We start from the raw sequence: 19,115 nt of genomic DNA, 5'->3' as shown, positions 1-19,115 counted from the left end.
TACAGCTGTCAATCGTGTATACTTAGAACACCCAGGGTACAAAGGCATCTCTGCATCACTCTTCAAGTTATCATTTGCATGTGATTGCACAAAGAACTCTACCCCTACATCACAAATCATATCGCTCATTCTATCATTTACATCATCCATAACTTCCTCTTCTTCGAGTATTGAACTTGTTCCTACTTCACCATGCCATATCCATCTTGTATATCGAAGATTTATACCATCACAAAGCAGGTGATCTCTAATATCATCAACACTTAGTCGCCTCTCATTTAAACACTTGACACAGGGACAAAAATACATTCTGTTATTGCTAGGAGCATTCTGTTTAGCAAATTCAATAAATCGTTCTACTCCGTTCTCATATTCATCACTTGTTCTCAAAGCATTCATCCAACTATGATCCATTCTGTTACTACCTAAGGAATTATAAACAATTTAATTCCATTCAGCACAGTCCCAATAAACATTAACCAAATTCAAAACTAATGATATCAATTGAATCCGATTCATTCCAATTACAACATAAATCATGCCAATTCCAAGCAAATGATTTCAAACTTCAAATCTATTACCCAATCAATGTAAACAAATTTTAACTTATCTAAATGCAATTTTTTCATTAATCATTTAATGTATACCCAATCCTTAATCTAAATTCAACACATATAGCAAACTATCTAATGCAATCCCTCTTAGGCATTTTGACAAACACCTTGTATGCATTATTTTTCTAACAAGATTAACAAGGCTTGAAATCATTAAAATTTCTACCCAATCAATACATACAAATTTAAAACTATCTAAACACAATTCTTCAGTAAAAATTTAAACAGCAACCTCAGAAACCAATTCAAAACTCCTCAAGCTACTCAAACCCACCGTACAACACACTAAACCCACAATGCAACGGTTGAATGAACTTACCTTCACCGTTCTGGCGTGCCTTCGAATCAACGGCCTACAGAGAGGACGACGACGGTGAGCTGCTGTGCGTGTGAGCTTCACGGCTTCAACGGCGAGCTGCTACAACACGGCTACTGCAAAATGCGCGACGCAATGGAGGGAGTCCGGCTACGGCCTTGAAGAGCTGAAACCAGAAGGAGAGACCGAAACAAGTTGAAATAGCTCACGGCTACTTCACGGACAAGAGGAAAATGAGAGGGAGAGACCGAAAATGAAAGTTGGGTGCGAGATAGTTGCGAGCTGGAGTTCTTCGCGCGCGGTACATGCAGATCTGATAGATAACTGATGCGAGCTGCTGCGGGCAAATTTTTTTTAAAAATGAAGCCCCTTCACGTCTGGAGTTCTTCGCACGCGGTACATGAAGTCTCTTCTGTTTTGCAAAACAGACATAAACGAGGGAGGTAAATAACACATTTTGTTGTAGTGTTCCCAGCTCCTTAGGTGTTTCTTTGTTTTCTGTTTTGAGTTTGATAGCCTGAGTTGTGAATCTTTTCTGGATGCTTTCTTTGGTTAATGAAGGTGATCTTTTCTTGTGGGTCAAAAGGGGAAGAAAAAAAAAATTGACCCCTAACACCATTATATAATAGGCCATATTAGCTCCTGTCTCAGATTTTTAATATAACAGTTAGTTTAACATTCAATTTGATCCTAAGTATAAGATTCCAATTCATTTTGTCTCTTATATTTATTTATTTATTTCTCAAGAAGGTTTTTGTAGCAGTTGCATGTGTTAAAGATTTCATCAAATAATAGTTCTAGCTAGTATACATGATTATAAAAGATATTTTAGAGAAACAATATCTATTTATTATAAATAATTAACTTAACTAGTTTTTTTAATCTACTTAAATTGGTCAACTAACTCTTATATTAAAGATATGAGACAATGTTATTATATTTTACTGTTGAATGTTATGGTAAGATTTGGAAATCCGATTCTGGAATCTAATTCTTCCAACTCAGAAGTATTACTCTTTATTTTATCATGCCTATGACATTTTTTTTTTCGACCAGCAATCATGCCTATTACATGGACTCAAGTGCCGACCTGTCAAAAAGCTGAAATTTTAATATTTAAAAATAACAAGTGGGCCGTGTCATAATATTATGCATGATTTACAAAATTTGAATATGAAATATCCTCTCCTTACAAACGAAGAACTGAACAAATTAAAGAAGACTCGAAACTATTGTTTCCATTACTCTATTTAAGATTAATCAATCCAACAAGAAAAGAGTGATAGATTACTGACCTATGAAATTTTTGTAAAGTGCAGATTCATTCCATAGAAGATAACTTCAAAAATATTATCTTTTAAAAATTTTAATTTATCCTGTTATTGTAAGAAAAAGAAATTGAGTAAAAATACAAAAAAAAAAAAATTTACGAAACTACCTGAAAACCCTATTGCTGTAAGATTTGTAATGCTAATAGTGATTGTTAAGCTTTAAAGGGGCAACAATAAAGTTGGGGTGACGAAGACAAGGATATTGATATAGTTATATGATTATTATATATATAAGAAAAAAAAAATCATAGTTAACATGTACCAGGAAGAGTTGAAATGACGTCTACTGTAAAGAAAATGATTTAAAAAAAAATCATTTGAGATGATTTAGACATGTATGAGAAAGCTGCTGGAAGTGTTAATGAGAAAAGTAAATAAGACATCATAAAGTCCCCTAAAAGGTGGTAGAGAAAAACCGTAGAAAATGTGCAATGAAGTTATTCTATAGGAACTTTTGTTGTTTTGATGCAAATAACTAAACAATTTCGAAAGGATGGAAGATTATGTAATAATGGAGTTGTAAATTTTAATATAATATTTTCTCTTGTCTATATTATAAGCTTCAAATAACTTATTCATGAATACGAACAATTAGTCAAAATTAGTTAAAAATAATAACCAGGTTAGAAATATACTTTTATTTTCAAATATGCCCTTATAATAAATGAAAAAAATGATAAAATAGAATGTGCGAGAATGTGACAAGAAAGAAATAATTAAGAATAACATTAAAAGAAAAATATTAAATGTTGACACAAGTCCAAATTAAAGCTTATAAAATGGACTACACTTCTTTCCAAATTTAAAACTTATAAATAGAATCGAAGGGAACAGTTGTAAATGGAGTTGTTTAGTTAATATAATTAACTAAGTTTAGATTCTAATACTTTTACTAATACATTATCTCGTTGTTGATGCATTCTCCAAAGATCAACGCGCATGCACAAGAACATGTGACCATGCACATGACACAAACTCTATGGTGGAGTCATCGGTTAATTAAATATGTGTAAGTAGAGTGCAATGATCAAGGATCTTGCACAAAGAGACACTGCAATTTATAAGCTTTGAGGGAGGAAACAAAATCTCGAAAGAGTAAGTTTCTCACTAATTTCAACTTAGGTGACCTTAAGATTCTCGATTGATTTATTTTGACATCTCTCTCCCAGAGGAGCTTCTAATACAAAGCTGTAGTGAATTGAAAATTCTATCCGTTACTGGTTGGTTATCTTCTCAGCTCAAAATAAAGAAAATATTATACCAACTTTTCCTAATTTTTTTTTTTTGCTAGAATTAAGCAAATCTCTATTCTGTTTTCATTTAATGAGATTTTTGTACATTTTCAAAATTAACAAACAATGAATTTTAAGAATAAAATGCAAAGGAAGGTTCATATAATTTCATTCTGGGAAAGTTGCCCCAAAAATTCATTTTGGGAAAACTTTTAAACGGACATCAGGTAAAAAATTTGATTACTCCTAAGTTTCATGTACATATCAATGTGCATTGCCATCTTGTGACAATTGCAGAAGATAAGATTTATTGGTAACTAAAATTTATAATTAGGACTTCCATGTAATTTTTCAACCTACTTTATTTCAAAGAAAGTTTATATAAATTCTTAGAACTGAGGTAACACTTAAATGATTTCAAACAAAAACAAATATGCTTGATTCAATCTATTTAAAATTAATTCACTTAAGGCGTCTCCACCAATCAATATAAGAGAATATATAATGATTTTGAGAGTTTTGAAGAATGCGTTTCTTCATAAAAGTATGGGGCAAAGCTCAATAATGCTTAGATGAAAAACTAGCATACCAAGTCACCAACATGGGATAATGGGCCACACAAACAATCAAATGACAAAGTAGGCTGGATCAGAAGGCTAAAATTTTAATTTTTAAAATAATAAATAGGCTAGGTCACATATCATGTGCTACTATATGCAAAATTTGAATATGAAATCTCCTCTCCTTGTAAACTATATGCAAAATTAGAAAAATGAATACTGATAGATAAACGAAATGTAAACTTGTTGTAAAGTGACAATTCATTTTATAGAAGATAACTTCAAAAAATTTAATTTTTTAAATTTTAATTTATCAAGCTTTGGCCAAAAAAAAAAAAAATAAAATGCGAAAAAAAGTTATGAAAATCCCTGAAAACCCTCCATTGAAATAGTCCCACCTCCTTAAGGAAGTACGTCCGTCTACTTCTTTGTAGAATTATTTAAAGTATCTTGTATATATTATTTTATTAAAGTACTCATTTTGGTCCATAAATAAAACATTACTAACTAATTCAAGCATATCAATAAAAATAGTTAAAAATATTAAATTTGTCATGAAATTGAAATAATTTCTAATATTATCCTTATTAACCACACTAAATTTTTGACATCATATTGATTTTTGCTTTATTTCACTATACTTATTAAATATAGGCATTTATGGGGGAAAATATTTAATGGTCATTGAAATCATCAAAAAGGTCTTATAAAATGGATCAAAAATTGGATCTATAAGACTTCTTATAATATGGACCAGAGAGAGTATGTTTTTCCATTATTTTTTGACACTTTTATAACTTTTGTTAAAGAAAGTATGAATAATACATGGAAATAGTGTTAAAATATGTAATGAATTTTCTACTATAATAATCTTCATTTTTATACATCTTTCTCCATTTTGATTGCTTTTATCAGAGGGACCGAGTGCACTATAATAATCTCACTTTCACAAATAATAATACGAAGGCTAAGTTGGATATTTTTTAAGTCAGATGGAAATAATTTCTTAACCTTAGAATTTTGGAATATGTACGGTGTCTTTGTGGTCCGAAGAAATGGAAAACGGACAACTACAACTACATACTGTCAGTCCCACTTGCCGAGTTCCATAGTTGATCACTGATTCCACACTACTGAAAGTGCAAGTTCATCGCTGGTATGAAGCAATGTCCTTCTCCTGATTCACACTCTCATTCTTCCAGATGTGTCTTTCCATATGTTTTTCCATACACAAGCATCTATCTGTGATATCTCTCAATTCTCAAAGCATGGATAGCTTGTTAGTTGCTGATAACTGCTGCTGTCATTTGCAGACTACATTTTTTTTCTTATTTCTTTCAGCTTGGCATCGATCTCCTGGGGGAAAAAAATTAGAACCATAGAACATTGAATTTTGTTACTCCAATATTTGAACATAGCAGGGGCCAAAAAACCCTGATATCAGAGCAAGAAAGCTGAACAAAATATTTGATCTTTCTTAATTTACTCTGATAGATTAAGAAAAAATCATTCTTTTCGTCTTGATGATGCCTCCATGAAAGATTAAGTAAGCAAGATGCTTCAATTTTTTCAAAATGGAAATTTTGAGTTACTCATTTGATGATGATGGATGGCTCTTTTTTCAGGTCGCTATTAATATTTAATGGAAGAGGTAGCAATGACAGTTGCTGAATGTTTGGTGGATCCAATTTTGCAATATTTGGTGCATCCAACTTTGCAGCAGCTGAAATATTTGTTCTGTGTCGGCAAAATCAGCAGAAACGTTGAGATCGGAAAGGAGGAGCTGATACTCACACAAGGGAGGGTGCAGGAACGTGTTCAAGAGGCCATCAATAGGTCTGAGAGAATTGATGGTCAGGTTAACAAGTGGAAGAATGGCGTGAAGAGCCTCATAGCAGAGTTGGAGAAATTGGAGGAAGAACTAAGGGCTAACCATGGCTGCCTTCGAGGGTGGTGTCCTACTTGGAAGACACATTGTCTCTGCAAAAAGTTGGCTCAGACAACTCAGACGATGATTGATCTAAACAAAAAGAGTGATCGCTTGGATCCATTTTCCCATCCCCTTACTATTCTGGGTATAGAGTATCACTCTTCTAAAGATTTTATGTTCTTCAGCTCTACACAAAGGGCTTTTGACCAGCTGTGGAAAGCATTGCAAGATGATGGTAGCTCCATGATTGGCCTTTGGAGCATGGGAGGGTCAGGGAAAACCACCCTGGTGAAAGAAGTGGGAAAGAAAGCCCAAGAGTCACAGCTCTTTAATCGAGTTGTGCTCACTACCATTTCTCAAAGCCCAGATATAATAAAAATTCAAGGTGAAATTGCTGATAAGTTGGGGCTCAGCTTGGAGGAAGAATCTGAAGTGGGAAGGGCACAAAGAATATCACTAAGATTACAAAGTGGAGAACGAATTTTGATAATATTGGATGATGTATGGGCTATGCTGAATCTTGAAGACATAGGGATTCCCATTAGGGGAAATCATCAAAGAAATTGCAAAGTTGTCCTGACCACACGTCGTCTAGATGCATGTACCTTGATGGAATGCCAAAAGCGGCTTCAACTAGATTTGCTAAAGGAAGATGAAGCTTGGACTTTGTTTCAAACTCATGCTAATGTCAATGATGCTACCAAAGAAGATATGGCACGAAAAATTGCTATGGAATGTAAGGGCCTACCCATTGTAATTGTAGCTGTGGTACTTGCTTGAAAGAAAAAGGAGTTGATGAGATGAGGGTGATGTTGTATCAATTCAGGAACGCGAAGCCAAACAATGTGGATAAAGGAGTAAGCGATTATTTTACTTGTCTTGAATTAAGTTATGATTATTTAGCAACCCCACAAGCCAATTGTTGTTGTTGTTAATGTGTGCTATGTTTCCTAAAGATCATAATATCGATGTTGAGGATCTTTTCAGATATGGAGTGGGGCTAGGCCTATGCAGAGATGCAGACTCATTTAAAACAGCAAGGAGTCAAGTTAGGGCAACTATAAATTATCTCATTCACTCCTCATTGTTGATGCATTCTTCAAAGTTTGACACAAATGCACAAGAATATGTGATAATGCATGATATGGTTCGTGACTTTGCTTTGTGAAAAGCATCTCAAGAAGATCATACCATTATGGTAAATTGTACAAAAGAATTAAATGAATTGATCATTGATGAAGTGGTATGCTGTATCTTCAAGGTATTACAACACTGAATTAGTCCAATTCCCTTTTCGATTGGATGCTCCAAAGCTTGAGTTTCTATAGATTCAAGAGAACCCTTGGATATACCGCACATGTCATTTGAAGGCACTAAAGGACTCAAGGTTTTGATCATCATATGGTTAAAATGGGATAGCATTGGACTGCAACCTCATTCAATTGGACACTTGTCTAATCTTCAAACTTTGCGATTGCAATGTTGGGATTTACAAGACATTTCTTTTGTGGTAAGCCTTACAAGACTTGAAATTCTTGACTTGCGAGATAGTAGATTTAAAAGAATGACCAACGGAATTGAAAAAATTAAATAGGTTGAAGTTGTTAGATTTGTCAAGATGTGAAATAGATGAATGTTGTTATAAAGCATTGGGAAGGTGCTCACATTTAGAAGAGTTGCATGTGCCCAGACATTATGGACACTCAAAAAATGAAAATTGCTATGAATACCTTGTGAGCCCTACTAGTTTGAAGAAATTGAGAAGGTATGATTTAGAAATTGGGGAGCATTCCATGCGTGTCTTATTTCCAATAAAAGAAGGCAGAAGATCTTTACGCTTGGGTCATCTAAATATCTCTATGTCAGGTGCAATAATCAAGGATCTTGCACGAAGAGCAACTATAATTGATTTTTATAATCTCGAGGGAGGCAACAATATCGTCCAAGCTGTAGGTGGGATGAATGAGTTAACTAAACTCTATCTTGAAAAGTGTTCACAGATAGAATGCATTACTGACGAAACTACTCCTCATGAAGACTCAGTTGTTCCCAGATTGGAAGAATTAGAGCTAAGATATATGGATAATCTTAAACAACTATGTCGTGGTCCTTCTCCGTTTAGCTTATTTGAAAAGCTAGAAAGTTTATTTTTATTCAAATGCCCTCAGTTGCTTAACATATTCCCTGCTAATTGCAACTTAGGCAATCTTAAGTTTCTCAGCATTAGCGATTGTTTGATGTTGACAACTCTCTTCCCTGTCTCTGCTGCATGCACTCTATTATCCTTAGAGGAAATCCGAATAAATGGTTGTAGTGAACTGAAGCATGTATTAGAAGGAGATTGTGGTGGTGATGAATGGGAGAATTCAAGATTCCCAAAATTGGAAATTTTGTCTGTTACGTTGAGAATTGCTGCAAATTAGAATCTGTTTTCCCTAGACTTTTTAGCTCAGAGGTTTGTACAATTGCAGCATCTATCCATCATAAGTGCTCCTCAGATGAAATTTGTCTTTGGTGAAGATGGTGAAGAACAACCCATGCATGATCAAGATGAGACTCAGATAGTGCTTCCTCTTTTAAAATATCTCCAATTACAAGATCTTCCAAATCTTGTTCGAATTTGCTCAAAGAAACATCCAAGGTGCCCATCTATAAAGACAATAGCATGGAGGGATTGTCCAAATATGGTACGTATTTGTTCTCCCATGCTTTAATTTAATTCTCAAAAAATGTTAAAAAAATACTAAAGTTTTAATATAAAAAACCCTAACGTACTTTTTTAGTAGAAGTTGGGCTTTATCTTGCCTTACATTCTTTGTTCTTATTTTTGTGCCACAATTCGTTGTCATACTTCACCACCACCTTGTTGCAAAATATTTCAACTAATGGATAACCCAGCAATTGCATTTTGTTATTTTGTATTTTGGTCATTCAATTTATTTATCATTTCTACAGCTCACAATAAATAATGACTCTCACAGGGCCTCATCATAATTTTTCCTTGACTTCATTGTGAACTGCATTTTCTTGCATATGAATACGGCTGATTTTATTTGTTTAATTTACCAAAATATTGATAGACCTAGTCTATGCGAGAAATACATGTACATATAGCATTTTATTTAATCCTGATTTATCGTTTTTTTTCAGGAAATATGTTAATAGTTTTCATTTTCTTTTCTTCCCTTTTCCCCCTCTTTCACGAAGGAATTGCAGGGAGTTAAATGTCATCAATTGAGGAATGAAAAATACAAGCCATTGGCAGCTGTGGAAAGGATTGAGCTTGATAATTGTAGAGTAGAATCCATTTCCCATTACTATACTGGAGTTGGCGAACCGATTCCAACATTTCAATACCTTAAAGAATTAATCTTAAAAAATTGTGCAAGACTGAAGTTTGTCTTTTCTGCTCATACCCATCAAAGTCTTCCAGAGTTAATGTCTATTACCATATCTTGTTGCGAGGAGTCGGAGGCAATTTTTTGGGGGAATGAAGAGACTGAAAAGAATTATCTATCCATCACTGAATCTTCTCTGCAGAAATTGAAGAAGTTGGAAATCTTTGACTGCAGCAAGCTTAAATTCGTCTTATCTTTCACGATCAAGGCTACTACTTCAATGTTGCCACAGCTAAGCACTCTAACCATATCAGATTGTTCTCAAATGGAAGAAATTTTCAAGTGCTCAAACATTCAAGATCATGACTTTGGCAATGGAAGGGAGATTGTGTTCCCTAACATGGAAAATATGAAACTTAATTACTTGCCAAGACTTGTGAATGTCTGCCGGGGATTTAAGTTTCACACGAGGGAATTTTGCGGGGTTATTGTTCATGACTGCCAGGACTTATGCCAATTATGACTGAAACTGTCGATTGGACTAAAGAGGTAAGTAATATATTCTGCATTTGTGTCTGTCAATGCTTCCTTTTTCATACTGCAAATCTTGTTTATGTCTTACTTTACAATGTTTATTAAGTATATGCTAGGTAAGTATTTAATGATTCTATTTTTTTAAAAAAGGTCTTCAGTGCTTGTTTTAATGTTTGTTCATTTAAGTTAGTGAACTTCGGTTTAATACATTTATTCCTTTCACATATGCATATGCATAGATATCTACATACAAAAGCTAGTTTGAAAACAAATGATTCTGCATTTAATACAATATTCCTCTGTAGTTCTTTACATGTGTCTACCTTCACGTATGTTTTATTTTCCTTTCCTGTTTGGTTTATTAACTGGTGACTATTTGGTGTTACCAATACAAATATGATATAAATATAGATATAAGAACATTACATATTTCCAGTTTAATTAACATGATTTAAGTATGAATAAATAAACAAGTGACTAAGACATCTTATATTCCGGCATACAAATTAAATCTACCATCTTAGAGAACTGCATTTGTTTATTTGTATTCCTTCACTAAATAAAATGCCAAAAGATGATGCGATTTCTCTACAGTTTGATCGTTCATAATCATGTAATGTAACGAAACATGAAGAAGCATTTGATATAACAAAACAGGTACAGATGTTAAATGTATTACAATCTCAAGTCTCTTATCTAGTATTTTGGTTAATTTGGTCTCTTTCTCTTCATGATATTTCCAAGGAACTTATAATATCTCCCCCCCCCCCAAAACATTTCACTTTTCTATTATATGTAGAGACTTGTAAGGGAGTATGAGTTGAAATACAACCAATTAAATAATAACGAGGCTCTCAATAATCCTCCGCTTTCTATTCTATATGCTGTGAGAGATTGATATTCAAAGTCCTAGAGTTGAACACAAGTGGCGAGTCATTGGTGATGATGATGAGCAAAAAGAAACCAATTATTCGAAATGTTGAGATCAGAGCAACAAATGTTTGGTGGTCTTGTTCCCACACAAGTTTTGAGATTCCAGTACCTTCATTCCTTAGAAGTAATTCACAATAAAAAGTTGAAGTTCTTATTCTCAATGAGCACTATTGTCCATAACAGCCTTCCCAAATTGACTTTCCTAACCATATCTGATTGTGAGCAATTGGAGGAAATAGTTGCGGAAGATGAGGATCATCAGGTCATGTCCAATGTACAAGTTTTCTTTTCAGAACTAAGAGAGTTGAAGGTTGAGGGATTCAACAAGCTCTAAAGACTCTTCTCTACGTCCGTGGCTATTATACTTCCACAACTAAACTCTTTGCTGATAAGTGAGGCTGATCAATTGGAGGTGATTTTTGGACATAGTGGTGAAGATGATGCCAACTACAACGGTGAGACAATTGTGCTTTCAAACTTGAGGGAGATAGAGTTGACAAATTTGCCAAATTTCATAAATGCTTGTCAAGGGTTGCAGTTTCAGGTGCAGCTGAGCAGCGTCATCATACGCAGCTGCCCAAAATTTCTTTACTCAAGTCTGGAATGGTCCCCTCAACAATTGGTAAGAGTATGGGTATGAATGAATATTATACATCATGTTGATTAGTGCCTTCAAAATTAGATGAAATAATATTGGATTAGAATTATCTATATCATCCTGCTAGCTATATAAATTAAATAGGGAATTTATGATTTACAAAGAGATGGAAGGACAGGAAGAAGAAGATGAAAAGTAAGGAATATACGAGTAACTTCTTTAATCTTTTTTTAGTATTTATTAAAATATTCCTTTTAAGTTTTTCATGTACAACCTTATCAAAATCTTGACAATGAAAGAATAATTGTGCAGGGTGATTCACAAACTAATTTTAATAGAAAGATATTTTATAGCAAACTAAATCAATTATAAGTTGGATTTTTGGACTTGTAATCATGTATTGATTGATATACAGAAATTTGAAGTAAAGAGTTTGCTCGGTATATCCTTACAATTTATCTTTTTTAATGAAAAAAATCCCACAAAAAGAAGTTGGAGATTACTAAATCCAAAATCAGGATTATTTTTTATATTTAAATAGGTTTTGACTATACTTGACTATAGCAAATAACAACATATTTTTGTAGGAATTTCTGATTTGGGATTCAGCAATTTTCATGTTCCTTTTGTGGAATTTTCCCATTTTTTATCTTTCTAGATCCAAGGTTTTCTTAAAATAAATTTGATTAATGTGAATATATTTTGTTCTTTTTTTAATTGAAATTGCTCTCTCAGTTTTCAACAGGAGAATCAAAATTTCAAACGTCATTCAAGTATAAATGAAGAAAAAGGGATGGTGATGATCTCAAGAGCAGAGCGGTTTATTTTGGAGGGGGTCCCGCTTTCATCATCTTCCAAAATCTTAATCACTTATTTATGAGTAAATGCACAAAATTGAAGTGTATGTTCCCTAGCACTGTGATCAGAAGTCTTCCACGTTTGCAGATATTAAGCATTGATGAATGTGAAGAGTTGGAGGAAATCATGTCATCAGAGCATCACTTCCCAAATGCATCCTCTAGTTCCTTGTGCTTCCCACTACTTGAACATCTTGGAGTCACTAAATGTAGAAAGTTGAAATGGGTCTTCCCCTTTCTGCCCTCTACTCATCATCTTCCACAGTTGCAGTATCTGATTATTGAAGAGTGCTTTGAACTAAAGGGACTTTATAATTGCGAACTTGAAATCCACGAGGAAGGCTTCATCAACAACATATTTCCAATTCTGTCATTTTATACGGTTGAGGATTGACCCAACTTCTGCAAAACCACACTTGCTGCTATTCAAAGGTACGCACATTTGTATACTATCCACATCTGCCCATATTTGACTTTAGATCATTCTTTTTTTTGTTTTTTGGTTGGAATTTCTTATTTTCTTTACTGGCGTGATATTCATTTTGAATTTATTTATCAGAAGCGTTATAGTAAAGGGCCAATTTTTTTTTTTGGGCCAAAGTAAAGGGCCAAATTCACAGTTTAATTATGTAGCAGAATGCCCTTAAATTTACCACTCACACAACGCATGTTTATTAGTCAGCTTGTACCATTCACATAAAACAAATTTACGGCCAATAAGAACAGATTTAACATTAGTGACTACTCAAATAACACAAAAATACGGCTGGAATAATGAGAATTATCATCATTAGTGGCCCTTAGGCCTAATTCTTGCTTATGTGTATCCCATCTCCTCCCTGATCCATTCTCTTCTCAAAAAGATGTAATATAATTGATATATACGTTTTGGAAGAACTGCAGAATGAAACGTTTTTTTAACACATGCTAGCTGTATGTTTTCCTCATATCTATTCTGTACTCTGCTAAATGTCTATTATTGTAAATCCATTTTGAGATTCTCTTTTCCCCCCCCCCCTCATATTTTTACAGTCTGCGAGCTGCGACAAACTCAAGACATACAGCAGATTTCATGATGATGAAGAAGGCATATAATTTATACAGTCTGCTTTATTTCAATAATGATGGCATGCAATCAACATTTCAGAAGGGATTCATTTGTCTAAATTTTATTTAGATGCACAAATAATACTTTCTAAAGCGTCAATTGACACCTCCGCCTATTTATGAATGAGTGCAATATATTTTATGGTGCAGCATGTGTGAATTTTTATGAATAGCTTTTTGCCTTTTTGCATAAATTTTCACGATGAAAAGAGTTTTACCTTTTTTTTTTTTTGGGAAGAATTTCACAAAGAAAAAAGCTTGAAATTACTAAATCTGACATAAAATTTTTTTACAAAAATATATTGTTATTTGCAGGTCTAAGTGTTGTCAAAACTTATTAAAGTGTAAAAATCAAACTTGATTTGGAATTTAATAACTTCGAATTTCTTTTTGTGGGATCCTTCCCTTTTTCCCTTAACAGAATTGAAAAATTAAACTCATGTAAAAAACGGCGAATGAAATAACACGTCATTTTCAAAGACTTTAATATTTTCGTTGGCACTTTCCTTGGCACTAACACTGTTAGTCACGTCTAACAGTTTAAAATTAAAAATTTCTCCTGCGATGCATGAAGTAAAATATTTGATTAAAATTTAAATTCTAATAAATTTTATTATCTAAGTTAATTTAAGATTCACTTCTTATAGAAGTGTGATTCTTTTTTTATTCATTCACATAAGATATCATTCAAATTCAAAATTAATTATTAATTTTTTTCTTTGAGCCTTCAATTGGAATCTCATTTAATAATGATACTTCTCATTTAATTCAATATACCCAAATCCCAATCAAGAATATAGTTGATTGATTATAAACACGATCAAATCATTTTGGAAAGATTTAAATTAATTTAAACACAACAAATTAACATCACGTCTTATATCCTTAGATTATTAAAAGTTAAGGTGTATATTTTTCTCTAAATTATTTTTTTAAAAATAGTTATTAAATATATCAAAATAATTTATTTATCAATAAAAAATATAACTGATATCATTCAACCTTCAAAGAAAATATTGTGAAGAAGAGTTGGCCAAAAAAAAAATATTGAGTTAGAAAATCAACTAAAATTTTAAATGAAATTGAAAAAAATTGAAGATGAATATTAATTATTGTTATTATTATAGGGTTTTGAACAAGTTATGATTAGGTCATCAATAATCTCACACTCGTTGAACAAGAACAGGAACAAAAATTTTTTTTTTTTTTGGGGGGGTGGGGAGGCGAGGGGTTACGACACCACTACATCTTACAAGCTCAGGAAACCCTAGTAGTCTTAGTAGTGATTGTTTTTGTTTGTGAGAATTTGCCGATAACTCCATAAGCCTCGGTAGGGATTCTCCTCACATATTGAACTCCTTCAGTGAAAATCACACCTAAGTAGTCCAACCATGAGGAAATATAACTGCGGTGTTTCTCAATGGAGTGTTCTTCAAGTTGATTATAATCTTTTTTATATCCTCTTTCTTAAACTTCTCGTGTCCATACCCTAAAACCCAAAAGTCAAGTCCGTGTAAACGCCATGGGTGGACCTCACTTTTATTCGCGGTCAACGTATTTGTGTTTTGTGCCATCACATCCACCACGTTATCCTTTTGAAACTTGTACACTCCATTTCTTGTCGAATAATAAATTTGATATGAAAATAACAAAATTGTAACATAAGTTAACAAATTTGAAATGCAGAATAACAGCATCATTTTCTCAGCATCAACCCTTAACTATCTAGTGAAAGCACCTATTCATAATTCCAGTTTGGGTTTCCATCCTTGTTTATCATTTAGAAGTACTGGCTGTTCTTTTTGAAATTTTCTATTTTCAAGGTTTGTTTAGGTCATTTTCTCCAAATTTAATGTTGTTATAATCATCAATTATGATAAAGTTCTTTATAACCGCGGTCCTGTTTTTTTGGATGTGAAATCAAATTTATTAAAGTGGAACCAAAATATTGACTCGGGATCCAAGTTCATCAACAAAATTTGTCCTATCTTTGACATGCGGCTCAATACATTATTTTTATTTATTTTATTTTTTTGTAAAATATTTGTTTCTATTTATTTTATTTTAAAAGATACGGCGCCTATAATACTTGGGTCAAAATTTTTATGTTTATTATATTAAATTCTCCAATCATACATGTGCATATATCCTAATGAAGATGTGATTGTCCTTAGACTGAATGGGTTCGTACTAAAAGATATGAATAATCTTAAACTACAAAGAGTGGTCATGATGTATGGAAAAATTCAAGATTTCTCAAATTTGAAAGTTTTGCTTGTTGATGATTGCCGCCAATTAGAATCTGTATACATACCCAATCTTTTTAGCTCAAAGGTTTGTACAATTATTACAACGTCCGTCCATAAGAAATACTCCTCAGATGAGATTTGTGTCTAGTGAAAATGCTAGTGAAGAACAACCAATGCATGATCAAGATGAGATTCGAATAGTGCTTCCTCTTTTAGAATGTCTCCAACTAGAAAATCTTTCAAATCTAGCTGAAACTTTCTCATAAAGTTATTATCTAGGGTGCCTAACTATAGAGATACTAAATATGAATACTTTTCTCAATAAGGATCTGAACTTTAATTCGTCAAGTTGTGACAAATTAGTTTATTTCACTAGACCCAATCTCCTGTTAATTTGTTATCTACATGCATAAACAACTAATGCTTTCTCAAATTTAACCACAAGGGCGTAGCATAATAGTTACCTCGCTTGGTCTTTTAACTAAATGATGGGGATTCGAATCCCACTCTTGGGCAAGAGAAGCATCCCGTAGCAAGCCATTTACTATTAAGTGGAGGCCTTGTGACGAGAGAATTAATCACTGTTGTCCACGATGAATACTGGGGCATATGCCAAACAAAAATACCTTCTCAAATTAACACGTGTTCAAGAGTTTGAGTCGATGCTCTGGGATTGGGTTTGGCAAAGTTGAAGGAGCAAAACCTAAGTTACTCTAATTGTGGACCTCATTTTGGGCTGGAGGAAGGCCCGAAAGAGAAAAGTAAGCAGTGTCACTGGATGCTTGAGGTGCCCAAGTCCAAAGGCCCAGTGGGTTCCGATTTCCCCAAGCTAGACCTTATATTCGTTCTACGAGTTGAAGTGTTGAACTCTTTCCTTTTCTTTTTTTATAAAAAAAATTTAACCAGATCACGTTAATTACTACCTCTGGTTCTTAATATAAGATCCTGTTTGATTTTTATTTTGGTTTTAAATATAAGACCTCAATCCACTTTGACTCTCATATTTATATATATATTTTTTTAAAGTAACCCTTCTAACAATAATAGTTCTAGTCAATGCATTTGATTAGTAAAGATATTTTAGGAAATACAACACCTATTTAGGACAAATAACTAACTTAACTTACTTCTTTAATCTCTTCAAATTAGTCAACTGGCTCTTATAATTAGGACTGGAGGTAGTATTAATTAAAAAGTTAGTTAAAATTAGTTAGTTTTTGAATGAAATTAAAAAAAGTTATAGTTTTTGAATGTGAAGTTCAGGTTGGTTGATCCAGGCTTTTAAACTAAAGCACTAACAAAACAACTGGAGGATCGTAACCTCTCTAATTAATTAATGACTCACAGACCACTAAGCGGCTCTAAACCAGAGTAAGAAAGCGACTTTTATGTACCTTGTTACTATTTGTCACTTCAGTGTTTCTACGATTATAATCTCTCTAATACTAATTTTTTGCATCAAATTACACTTTGTCATCACAAAAAAAGGCAAAAACATTACATCCTCATGTTTCGATAATTACAACTTTCTTTTTTTATAAAAAAAAGATTGTTCCGTAAAGACAAAAATATGTGGTTGATTGAAAGAACGAGGCAAAAGAATCAAATCGGTCTACAAAAAATTGAAGAGTGACAAAGATCTATTTTATGGTTTAGAAATTTCCATTGAAAGTAGTTAAGAGATTTATACCAGAGTAAATCTAAAAGATTTTCAGAAAAATCATTCATCGTGATCAAATGATCATTACCGATACGTATAAAGTTTCATGATGTAGAATAGAATAATCTTAAGTACCTAAACGGTCATTCATATAAAGATATCATGATCAGAATGAGTTATCAAGTCGCTTGGCTACGGAGGCATGTTACTTTAAAATCATTATTAAAAATTTATTACACGATATTATTCTAAGCAATATCATCATTAATTTCAAATTCAAATTTTAATAAAGACATCATTTTGTATAGTCTAAATATTCATTTAATAAAGGTAAACAAAATAAAAATATTTAATAAAGGATATATTAACAGCTACACTTAAAAATCATATTAATTCAAATGATAATATGATGTTTCCTTTTGGTAAAAACTAAAAGCCTTTTTTAAACAAAATTAGAACACTTTCCTTAGTGTTTTACTGATCCAACTCTAATCAATCCACGTTAGACAACACGAAATGACTATCTTATCTTCTCATTGGACCATCAATCAAATCATTATGAAAACAGTAAATGTAATTTAGTCTCGTCATAATTCAGGAAATTGTCTACAAAATTGATGGTTTCAGCTCTAATTTATTTTAAATTTGAACTTAATCGGGGCTGTTTGTTTATGTTTTTTTCCTCCCAAAAACGATGTTAGCAAAAAAAATCAAAAGAAAAAAAAAGAATTACAATCAGATCAAAAAAAAAATTTAATTACAAAACAAGTCTCACATATTATTATTTTCTGTTCTGGAGCTTGTCATTACAAATTACTTAGGTTGTTATTATGATATTTCGGTAATTTTTTTTTTCCTTGGAACCTCATTATAATTCTCCCAAAAAAAAAAAGAGGCGATCATTGCAAAACCCACTAGCTATGTAGCCACAAGTCGTAATCCCCCAAATTTTGTCATTTTTTCAGACTCGACTATAAACTTTCTTCCTATGAATCTAAACTTTTTCCAGCTATTTTTAGACTCAGAGTAACTAAACTTGCTGTTTTGGATTGTATTAATTAATTATAAAAAAGTTTTACAATAATATGTCACTCACTTGTTATGCAAATTTTTTTTTTGTAATTACATTTCTTTTTCGAGATCTCATAATAATTTTCTATTATATTTTTTTATGAGACATGTGCCAAGTTGAAAGGAAAAAAGAAGAAGAAGCAACAAATGCGGTTTGTACTAACAAGTAGAGAACACTGATCAGAAGATGAAAGACTAAAAAGGTGCTGGGGAATAACCAGGGTTTGATGTTCATGCCAGATAATTAAGGTTGCACAACTATTCAGTTGATGATTCTTGGCTTGCCAATTTTGAAGAGACAGGGATCAACAGAATTCAACTTATAATGGGTTTATATCAAAGGGACAGAAAGAAGCGTTTCACTATGACGAAGAATTCAACTTATTGCTGAGTGATTGGTGGCGCAAAAGTTATCATGATGATCCCAGGGGTTGGGTCAAAAATAAGTTCCATGCACATAATCAGTATTATAATCTTGATGTACTGTGTATTATTATTTTACTACTCATTAAGAATAAATAAATTAAGTTACTTCTTAAAAATATATCTTTGTCTAAACAATTTATAAAAGCTTGATAATTTCGCAGTTCGGGTATCTATCTATTACTATTCATTTCTTGACTTCATCAATCTCACTTAGAATAATGGAGATATAAAAGTTTTTATTTAGAAACTAGTTTCAATGCTCATCTCAGTGATAAGTGCCATGATGCTCATCAAATTTTAACCATTTAAATTTAATATGAACGGCCGAAATATATTTCTCTGGTCCTAAATATAAGACT

At 32.6% G+C, this 19,115-nt stretch overlaps 1 protein-coding gene across 1 annotated transcript; it reads left to right on the top strand.

Annotated features, from left to right (window-relative positions):
- The first annotated feature begins 5,710 nt into the window (after positions 1–5,710).
- On the top strand, positions 5,711–6,763 carry LOC114739683 (disease resistance protein SUMM2-like). The gene has a single exon (XM_028927792.1). It carries the CDS (start codon positions 5,711–5,713, stop codon positions 6,761–6,763), a length of 1,053 nt encoding a protein of 350 aa, XP_028783625.1.
- Positions 6,764–19,115: the final 12,352 nt, after the last annotated feature.

This window comes from Neltuma alba, unplaced genomic scaffold (assembly GCF_004799145.2).
Source record: "Neltuma alba isolate B1F8T4 unplaced genomic scaffold, ASM479914v2 tig00000105_pilon, whole genome shotgun sequence".
Taxonomy (NCBI): domain Eukaryota; kingdom Viridiplantae; phylum Streptophyta; class Magnoliopsida; order Fabales; family Fabaceae; genus Neltuma; species Neltuma alba.
This window is presented reverse-complemented; position numbering and strand designations above follow the sequence as displayed.

Coding starts and splice junctions, on each gene's coding strand:
- LOC114739683 (XM_028927792.1), top strand. CDS start 5,711: ATGACAGTTGCTGAATGTTTGGTGGATCCAATTTTGCAATATTTGGTG.